We start from the raw sequence: 15483 nt of genomic DNA, 5'->3' as shown, positions 1-15483 counted from the left end.
CTACTGCTAAGTAATTCGCAACATCAGCATACCAGGGTGTTTTAACAGTGACAGCGAACAAATTCTCATCTGGAAATTGATCTTCAGCTGCTGCCGCATCCACAGGTTTGGGCATTCGTAAGAGAAATTCAGCTATAGGATTTTCTTTTCCAGGGCTGTCCTTGATTGTGATATCAAATTCCTGCAATAAAATTAGCCATCTGGTTATTCTACCATTTGTGATCGGTTTATTTGCTAAATACTTTATGGCAGAATGATATGTATACAAGATAATAGGATATCCAGTAATGTAATGCCTAAACTTATTGACAGCATGTATTACAACTAGAAATTCCTTTTCAGTAACGGTATAATTCAATTCAGCATGGGATAAATTCTTGCTAATATAATAAATTGCATATGGTTTTTTATCTTCTTCCTGCCCAAGGACTGTTCCAATAGCTGTATCTGAGACATCTGATGAAATTTGAAATGGCAGGTCCCAATTTGGTCCTCTAAGGATTGGGGCTGTTGACACAAGCCTCTTCAGATTCTGAAAAGCACGGTCACATTTTTCTGTCCAAAGAAAGTCAACATTACCTGTCAATGCATATAGAGGTGTAGCAATATGCGAAAAATGTTCTATAAATCTTCTATAGTAACCAAAAAATCCAAGAAAACTACGTACCTCTGTTTGAGTGGTGGGAGTGGGAATTAGTAAAATTATTTGAATTTTAGCTGGGTCTACCTGTATGCAAGCTGCTAAGATGTAATGGCCTAGAATAAGTCCTTCAGTCATCATCATATAACATTTTTCATGGCTCAAATAGAGCCTAGTGGCAATTCAGTGCTGGAGAACTTTTTCCAGTGTGTCCAATGCTGGGTCAAAATCGTCTTCGTATGGTGTAAAATCATCCATGTATACTTCCAGTCCTTCATTTATTAAGTCTGAAAAGATGCTGAGGATATCCCTTTGAAATGTGGTAGGAGCATTGCATAAGCGAAAAGGTAGAACTCTGTAGGCAAATGTTCCCCAAGGACAAGTAAAAGTGGTTTTGTCTTGGTCTTAAGGGGCAATCTGAATCTGATTGTATCCACTGAAGCCATCTAAGAAAGAAAAGAATTTCTTTCCTGCCAGAGTGTCTAATACTTGGTCAATGAATGGAAGGGGAAAGTGGTCTTTTTGTGTTGCTTTATTTAGTTCTCTATAATCTACACAAATTCTCCACTTCCCATTCTTCTTTGGTACCATGACAAGTGGAGAGACCCATTTACTATCGGAGATAGGGTAGATGAAGTTCACATCTAAAAGTTTTTTAAGTTCAGCTTTTACAATGTCTTTTAGGTGAGGATTAAGTCTCCTTTGCGGTTGGCGAACGAGTCTCACATCTTTTTCTATGTAAATGTGGTGTGTACATAACTGGGGATCAATTCCTTTCATATCAGGATAGTCCCATGCAAATGCTTCTTTGTATTTCCTCAGTAGTTGGATGAGATTCTCTTCTTGTTCGGGAGTCAGGTTGGCATTAATGTTTAAAGTCTTTCCTGGGTCAATTTCTACAATTTTACTATTTGAGACAGAGGTAGTAGGTATTGTTTGATCGTGCGTATCTTTAAGAGGATCTTCTTCTAATTCATTATCAAATGTTGCTTCTATCATGTGACATTGTATGCGGGATCTGGTTTCAGTTTGGCTAATAAAATTGTTAATGGCATCATCTTCTGTTTGGTCTTTGAAATCGAGGGCCTCTTCTATGGTTAATGGAGATCTAATATTTTCGGTAAGGTATGATACATGATGCTTGTTAGTTTTTATTATTGTGACACTTGGCTGCGCTGGGGGATATAAAGCTAGATTCTTGATATTTTCCCCCCTAGCTATGGTCATACTGCCTTGTCGGCAGCCAATATAAGCATCGGCAGTTGCAAGCCAAGGTCTGCCTAAAATCAACGGATGTCCATCAAGTCGGTTTTTGGGGTTTATTATCAGAAAATCAGCCGGATACTCCCAGGAGTCAATGGATACCATGACATCATGTAGTGTGCCTTCTGGCCGAACCACAGATCGGTCAACCAGTTCTAATAAAGTGGAGGTTGGTTCTATTGATGTAATGCCCAGTTTTTGGCAAGTGGTGGTTGTTAAGATATTAATTGCAACTCCTAGATCAACTAAGGCATTTGAGAAGGTTTGTCCATTGATTTTTACAGTTACTATTGGATTTCCTGGGTCTTCGTATTTAACAGGTGTTTCTTTCCATGATAATATATTGGATAGAGTGCCAACTACTTGGACTTTTGGGTTGCTTGTTATTTTCCTCCTTGGTTTCTTTATACATAGCTCTTTGATAGTCTTTGCATATATCGAAATGTCTTGAATGGCTTGGAGGATTGGGATTTTTATGTAAAAGTTTTGTAGTTCTCCCAGAATGTCAAAATCAGAGTACTGTATAGGTCGAGGTATAATTAGGTGTTCTGGGAATGGAGGAGGGGATGTGGTTGCTGGATTATGAATTTGTTGTCTGGTCATTTCCTCTTCTTGTGGTGGTTGTTGCAAAGGTGATTGATTTTCAACTTGAGATGTTTTATCTCCCTCTGTTTCAATGATACGCCCAGATCTTAATTGAAGATCATTACACTCCCTTAGATTGGTTCCTATCTCTGGTGTCTCAATTATTTGAATGGATTGGACTAGTCTATTATTTGGATTAGGGTTGGGCTGGGCTGGGAGTTGCGGTCTTAAGTTAGGCTGGGGGTTTTTTTGTAATGCTGGTAGTGTAGGTTGAGGGAGTGGGATAGTTCCTATTGGATGATTCATTGGTCTTTGCCAGTTTGTCTGCCAGGCTTGATTCTGTGAGGTAGGAGGAGCCCATTGTGTTGGATATGCATTGTTTTGCCAATATGGTGGGGTATAGGGAAAATTTGGCCAATTGGGTTAGCTTGCTTGATTCGGGCATGGAGATGATGAAGGAAATGATTGTTGTGACCAATTCAGGAAGGGAGGTTGATTTTTCCACATTGTATTATATTGTTGAGCATGATATTGTGGAGGCTGAAAAGAAGAAGCTAGGTCTAAAAACATACCTGATTGTCACGGCTGCCATTTACGGCGCTGATTAAGTAGATACACCGATTCTGGCTCTTCTTCTATTCCTTGTATACTGCTTTCAATCCAGGAAGTGAGGGGCAGATCTCTGTGGAGTGGTCTTTTGTACAAATGGCACAAACCTGTACTGCATCTAATGGACACTCCTTATGGCTATGTTTCTTTCTGCATCTGGGACAGAAGATTGCCAAATTCTGTTCTGCATATGCTTGCTTTTGTTTGGCCTGCATAATATCAAATTGTGCTGTCAATATCCCCAATATGTTAGTTTTAAAAGTTTCTAATAAATTTCCAATTTCTACACGAGTTACTCCTTCTGCTGAAGTTCTGTTATCTCTTGTAAACCGATCATGTTCTATTGGTTTTAGTCTTGTGCTGCCTCTCGAGCTCTTGATACATAAATCAATAATGTCAGCAAAATTTTCCTGATAAATATCTCATTTCCCCATAATGTTTAGTGTTTCAATCCATTGTTCCTTCATTCCCCTAATTAATGTTGTTTTTAATATATTATCAGGCAAGGGTAATGATGCATAAGGAGATATTTGGAGATTATACTGGAAGCGCTCTACATATTCTTCTAATGTTTCATTTGATCTAGCTACCATTTGAAATATTTCATATTTTAACTCTCTAGACCTACAATAGTCCTGATATTTTTTTAGAAAAGATTCTTTCATTTGGTCCCAGTTATTTATAATGCCACCACCTAATCCCATAAACCATCTTAGAGCAGCCCCTTTTAATGTGGAGGGAAATAGTTTCAATTTCTAGGGGTCGGTGGTATAGTCATATCCTCTACACAACACGTCAAATTTGAATAAAAATGCATCTGAATCTTCTGATATAAGGCCATGGAATGTAGGAATATGCTGGAGAGGAATTTCTTTCATAGGTGCATTAACTGCAGTATCCACAATGGAGTATTTCAGTGTAGAGGTTTGGGTGGTTGGCTGGTTCTGGGCCATTTGGTCAAATATATGCCAATAACCTTTTGGGATGTCTAGGAGGGTATTCCTAGGTTGTCGAATGGGAATGGCCCTAACAAGAATGGCCTTAACAACACTTCCTTTATCTGGGATGATGAGAGTGTCTAATGTTTAGGAGGGTTCAGGTTCTTGAATTTCTTCAACTTCGTTATAAATGATTTTTGCAGCACTTCCCTTATATGGGCTGCTTAATGGCCGTATTACCACAAGAGGAGATTTTGGTTCTTCAGTTTCTCCTGTTTCTCCTCTTCCTTCACAAAGGTTGCTAAGATTCCCTTCTTGCAATGATTTTGGGCTAGAATTTTCAATTTCTTGAAATTCTTGCTCTTCGGTTTGACTATGCACCTCAGCAAAGGCTACATATGGTGATTCTGTGGCCTGAAGGGAACTAGTAGGCTGTCTAGAAGTAACTTTTCTAGGTCCTACTGAAGGTTGAGATTCTGTTTTTTTAAGGATTTCATCTATAAAGGTCGATCGGCCAAGGGTCACTGGCCCCTTAGCTTTATCCGGCTTGGGTAGAGGTTCGGGATTCTTTTCAGGCTTTTTCTACTTAGTCATGCACTCAAATCAACTGTTAAGTTCTACCCAAATAAAATAGCAACAAATCTGCAGGAAAGCGGGCAGGGGTGCAGGGCTATTACATACTCCACACGCAGGTTCTTACCTTTCGTTTTTAAAACCCAGTTCTTTCCTAACAGGCTTTCACACTACTCTGGAAAAGAAACAAATGGCTACACTCTTCCATGACAACGATGCCAAAATGTCGAGCCATAAAAAGGGTCTTTTTCACCTCTATTTACCCCACATTAACTTATTAATCTAGGAATGATTTGTTATCTCAAAGAGTGTAATCAGTTTGAGGCGGTCATTTGTCATAGTAATGCTAGTAGTATAGTGCTCAAGAAAATACAAGAGTAAACGAATGCTAAAAATAAGATCTACTTACAGCAAAGCACTTTAAGACTTAAATCATGCATTCAGAAGACTAAGTAAATTATCAGTCAAGGGTACAGTAACAATAACTCATCCCTCTGTAAACTGATGTAACTGAAAACAATCAAGGAACAGATCGTCAACCTGGGAACTAGACAACGAATGTCAATGCTCACTACAGTTTCAGATCGTTCAACGCAATGGCAATGCAAATAACAGTAAATGGAACAGCAACTATAATTGAAACAGCAACTAGGAAATGGAACAACAACTAGTCTTGATAAACAACGAAACCTTACTCTAAGGGAATAAAGGCAGCAATAGTATCCTACGGAAATCAGAGAGCAATCCTTACTCTAAGAATAAATCGGATAGCAAATGGAAATAGAACAACAACCTATTAGCAATGAAATATATAACAACGCTTAGAGCCAATTGTGAATGTACACACACAGCACACCTTGATATTGAGAGAAACAATAATCTAACTTTGATACCACAAATATTAATCTCAGTTATAAAGGATAACGACCGCAATTCATAATGGAATAGTAATGTCAATTGAACAACAATCGTAATTAAGTATAAACCATAGATGGATGCAGTAACACCAACTTAAGAATGTTACAGCCAGGTTACGTTGTAATTAAATAGCAACAACATTCTGTAAAGAACAGTAACGTTACATCAATGATTTAAAGGAACAACAATGTGTTATAAAGTCAGAATGAACAATACAACATTCCTGTTACATAGAACGATATTGCAAATATAACAGAGCTGTGATATAAAATAACAAATCACACCAGATTACCGATCAAAGCTGATAATGAAAACCACGCACAAATTAAAGATAATAGTACAAGAGCAAGTGTTCCACCAGGGCTGGGCCCTTAGCCTCCACGGAGACACCGCTTGAGATTATTCTAGGATCAAAGATGGAACATCAACCAGATTTATATTAAAGCATCCAAACAAAGTTACAGTGGATCACTTCTCAACAAGAGTCGATGATCAAAGTTTTAAATACGAAGATAAATTACATAAGAGTAACAACGATCGGTCCCCCGGGCTAGTATTGCTGCCCCTTTTTATAACAGCCGAGCAGAGATATCAATGATGCAAAAATAGTTAATATTGTGATCCCTCAGGATCAAAGGATCCTGAGGGATTCGCCAAACTGTTAATTCCAGTTATCCCTTTGTTCTCTTGCGCCGATTCGATATCTCCTTTTCCTTTCCTTGGCTGATACGCTTCAGTTTGGATCGCCTTGTCTGCATATGGTTTCCTGCCGTAGGGACAACAGTTAATTCTGCCCTGTCTTTTCCCTTGGGATGACAATATTTCGTTTTTCCATTTTTCTGCATAAGAAAATGGCGATTATTAGTTATTTTGCATTACATACAAATCTCATAGATTTTGCCATAATTTCTTACTATTTACCTAGTTCATGATGCAAAGGGATTATGAGTTTTTTAAAAAAAGATGACAAAATAATCAATAAAACATACCTTCTTCAGTACTCCACAGCTTGGCCGTAACCTAACTTTGGAAAATATTCCTTGATTGCGTGCCACCTATTATCCTGCTTCAGTTCATCGACAGCTAAACTCAAAGTCAAGGATCGAGACCTCTCCTCGTGGAAGATTTGGCTTCTCGGAAATCTCAGACAGTCCTCGTGGCGGTGTAGGAATCTACTCGCACTAGTCATACTCACTCATAATTAATACTGAGTTTGATGATTACTCTAGGAAATTAATATGAGTTACAAGAGATATGTAAATAGACATGAAATCCATATAAAATGATCAATAAAGTGCTTAAATAAATCTTAATATAAAATATGAGCATGTGAAGGAATGGGTAACTATCTTGTACTAGTGCAGGAAGGAAGGGTCTTTTATTGAGATAAAACAGAGGTTGATTTTGATGGAAATGGGGTAGAAAATAGGGCAATTTAGGATACCAACAGGCTGACAAAATTTGTAATAAAAGATCTATAGGATTTTCTCCTTATGAGTTAGTTTATGGAACTGAAGTTATTTTTCCTAGTTCTCTTGGAGTTCCAGTCATGAAATTGTTGTAGGGACTAGAAGAAGAACCAAATGCTATCCAAAGGAGGATCAACCAACTAATTGCTCTGTAGGAAAAAAGAGAAGAAGTTTACAACAATCATGAGCAATCTCAAAACAAAATCAAACAGACTTTTGACAAAAATACCAAAGAAGTCAATTTTAGTCCTCAAGATGTAGTTTTGAGGTGGGAGGCTAAGACTGAAGATAAAGAAAAACATGACAAGTTTGAGAATCTCTGGAAGGGGCCATATAGGATTTTAGCCTATCATAGAAATAATACATTTATATTGCCAGAGATGGATAACCAACTATACGCAGGGGGGCCTGTCAATGGCAGGTTTCTCAAACATTATATCTCTTGATCCAGTTGTAAGAAACACAAGCTCCATTTTTATTTTCTCATTTGTAGGTGTGGATGATATATTTGACAAGTTTTCACTCAAAGAGAAGGCCATAAAAAATTGGATATTTTGTCATCAGTTTTCAATTTTCAATAAGGCAACTGGTCTACTGGTTCTTTGCTGCACCACTGGAGAGCAACATCCCCATTGGAGCCATTGTTATCTATGATAACCTTAAATATTTTTTTTAGTTTGATTGGTCATTATAGATAGGGTTTTTATCTCTAGGTTCATGTGACACCTGTTATAGGGTCATCATAACAAAACAAGGTCACATTTCCATCCATTTTGACAAAAAATTCACAACAAATAAAGGAGGATTTGCAAGGATTTGAGGACCAAAATAAAGAACCAATTTGACACTACCCAAATTTCAAATCCAAGGAAAAGGGGAGACGATTTGGAAGGAAAATGGGAGGTTACTATAAAAGGGAATTTCTCATGAAATTTATGCATTGGAATTGCTCAAAAATTTAAAAGATAGAATAAATTTCAATTTTTCAAAAATGATGCCCTCAAATATACAGATAACACACCTTTATGTATAACCCTTATACTCCCCTTATTGATTCTTGATTCTTTTTGTTGTCACATTTGATATAAGGAACATTCGATTTAGTGAAGTGGACCTCTTTTTACCATTATTAAAAATATATTTAGATATTGATGTTTATAAAAGGATCGATGGCTTTTCCAACAAGGAATCAATTACTCACCATTGACATAAAAACTATAAAATTCATCCCAAGGATAAAATCTAATGGGGAGGAATATCAACTTACCAATATTGTCCCTATTTTTGTACCAAAAAGGAATGTGGTGGCATCAAGACATAGAACTCCTGAAAATTATGCATAAAAGGTCATATTATTCTAGGTGTGTTATAAAAGAAGAAACAATCAAAGGAAAATGAAATTTAAAGAAGGAAGGTTATAAAAGAAAGTGCTATTCTTGATAGGACATCCACACAATAAAAGTTCCAACACCATTTCAAGATATTTCCTTCAATTGACAAAATTTAAGGAAAGATTAAAAGGAAGAACAACATTTTTTTTTAAACAAAGATTCCATTTTTTTAGCTTATTGTTACATGTAAATTTTAATAATAACTCCTACTCATCCTCACCTCTTATTTTCTTTTACATCTCGAACCTCTTCCTACATTCACCCATCTCTCTTCTACTCCCACTTTGAGTTTTTATTCATCATGCATTATCATTTGCTTCTCTTTTATAAGTCATGAGAAATGTGTTTAGAGGCCAGCAAGATATTAGAGTTAAAGATTTCTACTAACTTCCATGTCTAGATTCATGTCACCCTCTCTTCACTATGTCTTCCTTTTTTTCATGTATATTTGTTCAATGCCTTCTCCATTAGTTTGCAATGGATTTAAGGATGATATCAATGATAAATAAATAACAAATTATGAATGTTTGTATGTTTGGGAGACCATATATTATTTTGTAATTAAGTGTTGAGTGTTAGAGAGTAACACCCTCCTTAATCAAATAAAGCAAGGAGGATTGCTTGAATGATCTCCTTAATGTTTTTATTGGATTTGGATTTGTCAATTAAGACATTGGTCATTTTAATTTGTTTGTGCTAACTTGTATATTGGTCATTTTAATTTGTTTGTACCAACTTATACATTTAGTCATTTTAATTTGTTTGTACCAACTTATAAATCTAAATTTATACCTAGAAGAAATCCAATATCTTATAACACAATTAAATCCCAAAAAAACTATAATTTAAATTTTTTTTTATAACTTATTTATAAAAAAACTTTTTACTAATTAACCTTGATAATTATCACATAAATAACACATCTTTTTTCTCTTAATTAATTGTTGCAATTTATTTTATTAAAACCATAATTTTTCTTATCTTTATAAAATATGACATAAAATATATCTTTATATAATAAAATGCAAAAATCAATTTTTTATTCATAAATATTCATTTATATTAATATATAAAAAAACTTATATCTAATTTTTTATTCTCATTTTAATTAACCGTAAGATACAATTAGGGCAATACAAAATTGGATATAAATTCATTAAAATCATTATAAAAATATAAATAACAATAAAATAATTTTATATATAGAGAAATATGACATCTTAAAATATATATTTATATAATAAAATTGCAAAAATCAAATTTTTATTCATAAATATTCATTTTATATTAATATATAAAAAAATTATATCTACATTTTTAATTCTCATTTTAATTAATGAGAGATATCATTGGAACACTATTCTCATTTTAATTAACCCGAGATATCATTCGAACACTACAAAATTGGATAAAAATTTATAAAAATATAAATAACAATAAAATAATTTAAATGATATATACATAAAATATGTGTGCACAATTTTTGAAATTTTCAATTTATGAAAATCATGAGCTTGTGTAAAGAAAACCCATCTTCAAACTTCATGAAACACATGCTGAAACAATAAAGTATTAAGAGACATATCACTATCAATTTCAACATCAATAAAAGTTGTACAATTTTTTAAAAAATTAACAAAATTAGATCAACTTTGATATATCAAAATTTTAGTATTGCTTTTTTCATATTTAAATACACCCACTAAATTTGGACATATATTTATTACATATTTAAATTATTAAATCAGCATATATTTATATTTTGAATATCCTCCTAATACGGATGGATAAACTGCCGTAAAACTGCTTCTGCTTGGCTAAGAGCTCGTCTTCCTCGGACTTAAGGAAACAGGTTAACGGCCCAAGACCCAGAGGCATCTGGCAGGAGTGAGAGCCTGCTCCCGATTACGGACCACCAGCAGGGTTATGCCGTGGTTTTCCTATTTAACAGTGATGAGTCAAACCCAGCATTCACGGATAGCAGCCAGAGATGGCTGTCCTCACTGTTGGTTTGACACCTGAGTTGATAGGTTTTACAGGTGGCGTGGTTTTCCTATTTAACAGTGATGAGTCAAACCTAGCATTCGCGGATAGCAGCCAGAGATGGCTGTCCTCACTGTTGGTTTGACACCTGAGTTGATAGGTTTTACCACCTTCGGAAAAAAAAAAAAAAATACGAATGGATAAACGCACTTAATTTCATGAGGTGGTACATACCATTTATGCATTTAAATAATTAAATCATTGTACATTTATATTTCAAATAATTTTACCCATAAAGAATTTATGAAAACGACCATAAGCTCCGTAATAACATGCAATGGGCTTATCATCTTTTTCATATCATATGTGTTTTTTCTTATATATAAATGGCCTGCCTGCTTCACTCACCATATTTTATATGATCGAAACTAATATAGACAATTCCCAAAGCCTGACTTGTCATTTTTTTTTATATAATTAAAACTAGAATAGACCGTTCTTAAAATTTTAAGCTTATGTTTTAATATTATAAGGCTTTCTTATCAGAAAATATTATATATGCAAGTTACAGACAGAGAAAAACAATGTTGCTGGCTAAAGCAGAACATATGAAATGCATATAAGATAAGGGCACCTCCACAATGCTGGTATCAGTGTTAGTGGCAGTAGTAGTGGTGGGGGCAAATTCTATTGTAATAATTATTATTTCTTGTCAATATTCACAATAACAAACCTAAGCCTGCAAAGGAAAATATCACTGCAACACACGTTTCAGGAGCTGAATTATCTTAGCAGGCTGGCTGAGATGAGGCAGATGGCCCTCTGTGTCCAGTATTTCAAGGGTTGCATTGCAACCCAGATGTTTTTTCACGTAGATTGCAACTCCAAGAGGTACGGCCATGTCTTTGCTAGTCTGAATCACACAGCTTGGAACCTTGACTTGCCCCAGAATGCCCCTCATATCGGTCTCGAAAACAGTTTTGGCAACATATAGGGCGATGTCGGGCCTCATATTGAACAGAGTTCGGCTGAATTCTCGCACTGCTACAGGCACGTCCCCTCCGACAGCCAGGGGTGCAAACCCTGAAACCCAGGCCGCATAATTCGATTCCATGGCGCCGAACACTTTCTCTATGTCCTGCTTATCGAATCCCCCTTCATACTCGTTATCATTCGAGTACCTGGTCAGAGAAATAGTGAATCACGTTTGGTTGGTTTGAAAAGATTATTTCCCACAGAGAATTGGATCAAATCCAAATAATTTACGTTTATGAAAAAATAGATAATTAATTACAAGTTCCAGCAATAATTTACCTTGGAGAGGCTCCAAAGAGTACCAGTTTGGAAAAGAGGTCTGGTTGCTTGATGGAAGCCATGCAGCCGATCATGGCGGAGAGAGAATGTCCAACAAATATGCAGCTATCGACATTGAGCTCCTCCAGAATTGTTATGAGATCGTCGGCATAGGCGTACAAAGAGCTGTATCGTTGGAAATCGAAGTTATCAGGATTCACACTCCCAGCACACATCAAATCATACAACACAATGCGGAAATCTCTGACAAAATATGGCAAAATGCGTTGCCATACAGACTGGTCTGTGCCGAAGCCATGAGAGAGAACCAGAATGCGCCTCCCGGATCCCACCACTCTCACGTTTAGAGCTTCAAGTAGTCCAGAGCCAACACCCATCTTTTGCAACTTTCAACTTCTAATCAATGAATTCTAGACTAAGGCACAAACAATCTTGGTGGGGGAGAAAGAGAAAATAAATCACAGTGGGTAATGGCGGTGGGAATCCAGAGCACAAAGGGGGGGAGTTATACATCTATATAATAATATATATATATTGCATAGTGTTGGATGGAAGTGGAACTAAAGGGAGGCAACTGGTCCCCAGATGAGACGTGATGAAGTGCTGTCATTGATACTTGCCATGGCATGCGAGCCTTTCATTTCAATTGTGGGGGATGATCTCAGCTTGTCTGAATGCAGCACTATCAGTTGATGATGAGGAATGTTCTTTCTATCTCTTGCTTTCTCCTTTGGGCCTTGGAATTGGATAGGGTTGGATTGGCCTGGAATAAGGATTTCGTTCTTTCTTTGTCATTTCGCGTGCATTTTGTCTTTTGTGGTAGGTTAGGTCACTATGTGCCTTCATGCCCTCAGTCAACTTTTCCTATTCTTTCCAGATATCTCAATCTCCAGTACAATTAATCCAATCCAAAGCTTGGATTTCTATGATGAGTTACTGCATAGTGAACAGAATGAACCTTGGATTTCTATGTTGAGTTATTCCACGGTGAACAGAATGAACCAAAGAATAAGCACTAATGTGGAGATCTTACAGTATTCTAACTGTGTTTAACTGTCAATATTCTAAAATTAAAATAAGGTTTAGTTAAATCCTAAGTAGATTTTAAAAGGTACAAATAATATCAACAAAGTTCAATATATTCTTTTATTAAAAAGAGGATAGATTATGTTTAACTCAGTTTTTCTTATTCATTTATATATATATATATATATATATATAAAAGAGTAAGTTTGTTATGTATGGTTGGATAAGAAAAGACATTTATAATTATTTTTAAAGTAATATTAAAAAAAAATGGTTTGTAGCATAAATTCATATTTCCAAGAAAAAGTAAAATTATTTGTTCACAAAACAGGAGTGTAGTATGATAATAAAATACAAAATAATAAGTGCTTAACAATAAACAAAAAACATTCACAATGAATATTCATAGAAAGGACGAACAATTTGGCTTAATCAATGGCTACATTTCAATTTATTATAAGAAAGCTACAAAATTGATTTGCCACTATTAAAATTGGGAAGTTGCTAAAATTGGAGAACACGGTGGTAGATTCTTGTGGATAAGGATTGATTTGTCACTATCAAGATTAGGAAATTTCCAAATTTGGAGAGCATGGTGATAGATTCTTGTGGATAAGGATTGAGGCAATATACAATCCTAGACAATGACTACTGAAAGGGTACAAATGGCACAAAGTTACATAATTATACATTTGTAAAAGATTATTACTTAAGTTATTGAAGGTTTATTTTAACTCTTAGCCTTGGAAAAAACACATAAGATTAAACACCACCTCATTTTATGAAAATTAGATATGGGAACTATTTAACTTTGACTTGATCATAAATGTTAGTTTCAGACTATAATTCACTTGATCACCAATCTTAACATTAAGGCAAGACCACTAAGTTGTGAGTTGACATTAATATGAAAAGCTAAGTTGTCATTTAAATCATTTAAAAGTGTGTAAGTAATCTAGCAATGATGTTTGGACTAAACATTTACTCACTAACACTAAAATGGTCTTAAAATTGATCGTGAGACATAAATAACTTTGCAAGAGCATTGATCGTAGCTCCTTTTCCTCCCCCCTTTCAAGGAGAAATTCTCTCCATTACATTTGAATGTCCTCCATAAGAGTTGGTCCACATAGCATGTGAGAGAAATGAGTAAACCTCTAGCATGCTTGATTAAGTGTGAATTGTTTTTTGTTGGCAGTGAACTACCATGCATTCAACTTTGTAGAGTATCAAAGTGGCCTTGCCCTTTACATGTCACTAGTCTCATCAATGATCTAGTTATCTTTCTATTATTTAAGGAGTTACCATGTAACATATCTCTCTTATCTATATTGGAGTCGTGCTCCATGCTCACATTTGTGTACATGGTTTGTAGTTTTGGTTTTTTAAATGTTTGGTTCATCACATTCAGTATCAAGATTTATGATGCTAGGGTTTGTCTACTTCAAACAAGCCATCCTGGACTTTTTATTATATTTTTTTATGGGAGCTTCAAACCATCAAATCTTTTAGGATACTGAGATATATTAGGATATGAGTGGTAAAAGAAAATTCATATTTTGATTTGTTATACTTTTGGAGATATATCGTCTGTATATTAGGGTTTATGATTGATCCTGGTTTTTGAAAAAAGTCATCTTGGTTGATTTGATGTAACTTTTACGTAAATACTTTTTAGACTTTGAAATTTTTAAGGTAATGAGGAGACATACTAAAATATCTCAATTAAAATTTTTATAATCATATTTGAAAATTGGACACATGACACACTATACAAGTTCACTCTTTTTTATTTTTATTTTTTTTATGTTGTGGTTCACGGACACCCTGGTCAATGGGTGGTGTTACGTCCATGGAAAAATCTCGGCTGATTGATGCCGAAGTGAATCTAGCCCCGCGGCCCACTAGCAAGGCCTAACCCCAAGGGCTTCGGGGAGAATGGACCCTATGACCTACCGATGGTGAGGCACTGATTTTGACCAATTGAGCTAACCCTTGGGGCTTCTGTACAAGTTCACTCTTAGGAAGGTGTCACAAATCATTAATTTTTTAGAATGTTACCATAATTTTTACTTGGCACATCAAATTTTGAGCATATTGATGGGCTTCCATAGAAGAACTAACATAATACCATAGTCTAAAATTGTAGACTTAGAAAAGCCATTATTTCAAAGATATATTAGAAGAAAGGTCGACTAGAAGGAAAGACTCTAGAATGAATTTGAAAAATTATGTTAACTTCAAGCTATCATAAGTTGTGATTGGGATGCCTTATTAAGATGATTGAGAAGCTCAAAGTGAAAAATTTAGAATATTATACTAGTATAGTGATAATAATTACTTTTATATCATTACTAATATTATGTTGAAGTTATAAGTTGAGGCTTTCAGACAGAACTCCTTAAAAAATCAATAGTAATACCTATATTTTATGGAGATGAGAACAAATATAAATCAATCCTAGGGAGTCGTTGATGATGTGAATGGAAAATGTTTCCAAATAAAGTTATAATTTTTATTGTGAATATTAGGAGTGGTGGATGAGTATTGAAGAGGATATTAGACTTAATATAACATGGAGGAAATTTGAAGAATTATTCTCAAATAAAGGGATCAAGGACTTGGAAATAGAAGAGATGTGTAGAAGTGAACATGAATTACATGAATACAAAGAAAAAATTTATAAATTATAGAAAGATAAGAAGGAAAATTAATAAAATAATAAGAACAAGGGTTACTAGTTAGGTAAGTTAGAATCACATAATGAATTACTC

General features: G+C 35.0%; 1 protein-coding gene across 1 annotated transcript; it reads right to left on the bottom strand.

The window, feature by feature from the left end:
• Positions 1-11041: 11041 nt before the first annotated feature.
• On the bottom strand, positions 11042-12192 carry LOC149256957 (putative strigolactone esterase DAD2). The gene is made up of 2 exons (XM_089368775.1): positions 11684-12192; positions 11042-11550 (listed from the first exon to the last, which is right to left on the bottom strand). The coding sequence occupies exons 1-2, from the start codon at positions 12058-12060 to the stop codon at positions 11124-11126; spliced, it is 804 nt and encodes a 267-aa protein (XP_089224901.1). The 5' UTR covers positions 12061-12192; the 3' UTR covers positions 11042-11123.
• Positions 12193-15483: the final 3291 nt, after the last annotated feature.

The sequence above is a fragment of the Pinus tabuliformis genome, chromosome 6 (assembly GCF_031772625.1).
Source record: "Pinus tabuliformis cultivar Carrire ecotype Pingquan chromosome 6, CPIR1, whole genome shotgun sequence".
In the NCBI taxonomy this organism is placed as follows: Eukaryota; Viridiplantae; Streptophyta; class Pinopsida; order Pinales; family Pinaceae; genus Pinus; species Pinus tabuliformis.
Note: the sequence above shows the minus strand (reverse complement) of the source record. Positions and strands in the feature narration are given on the sequence as shown.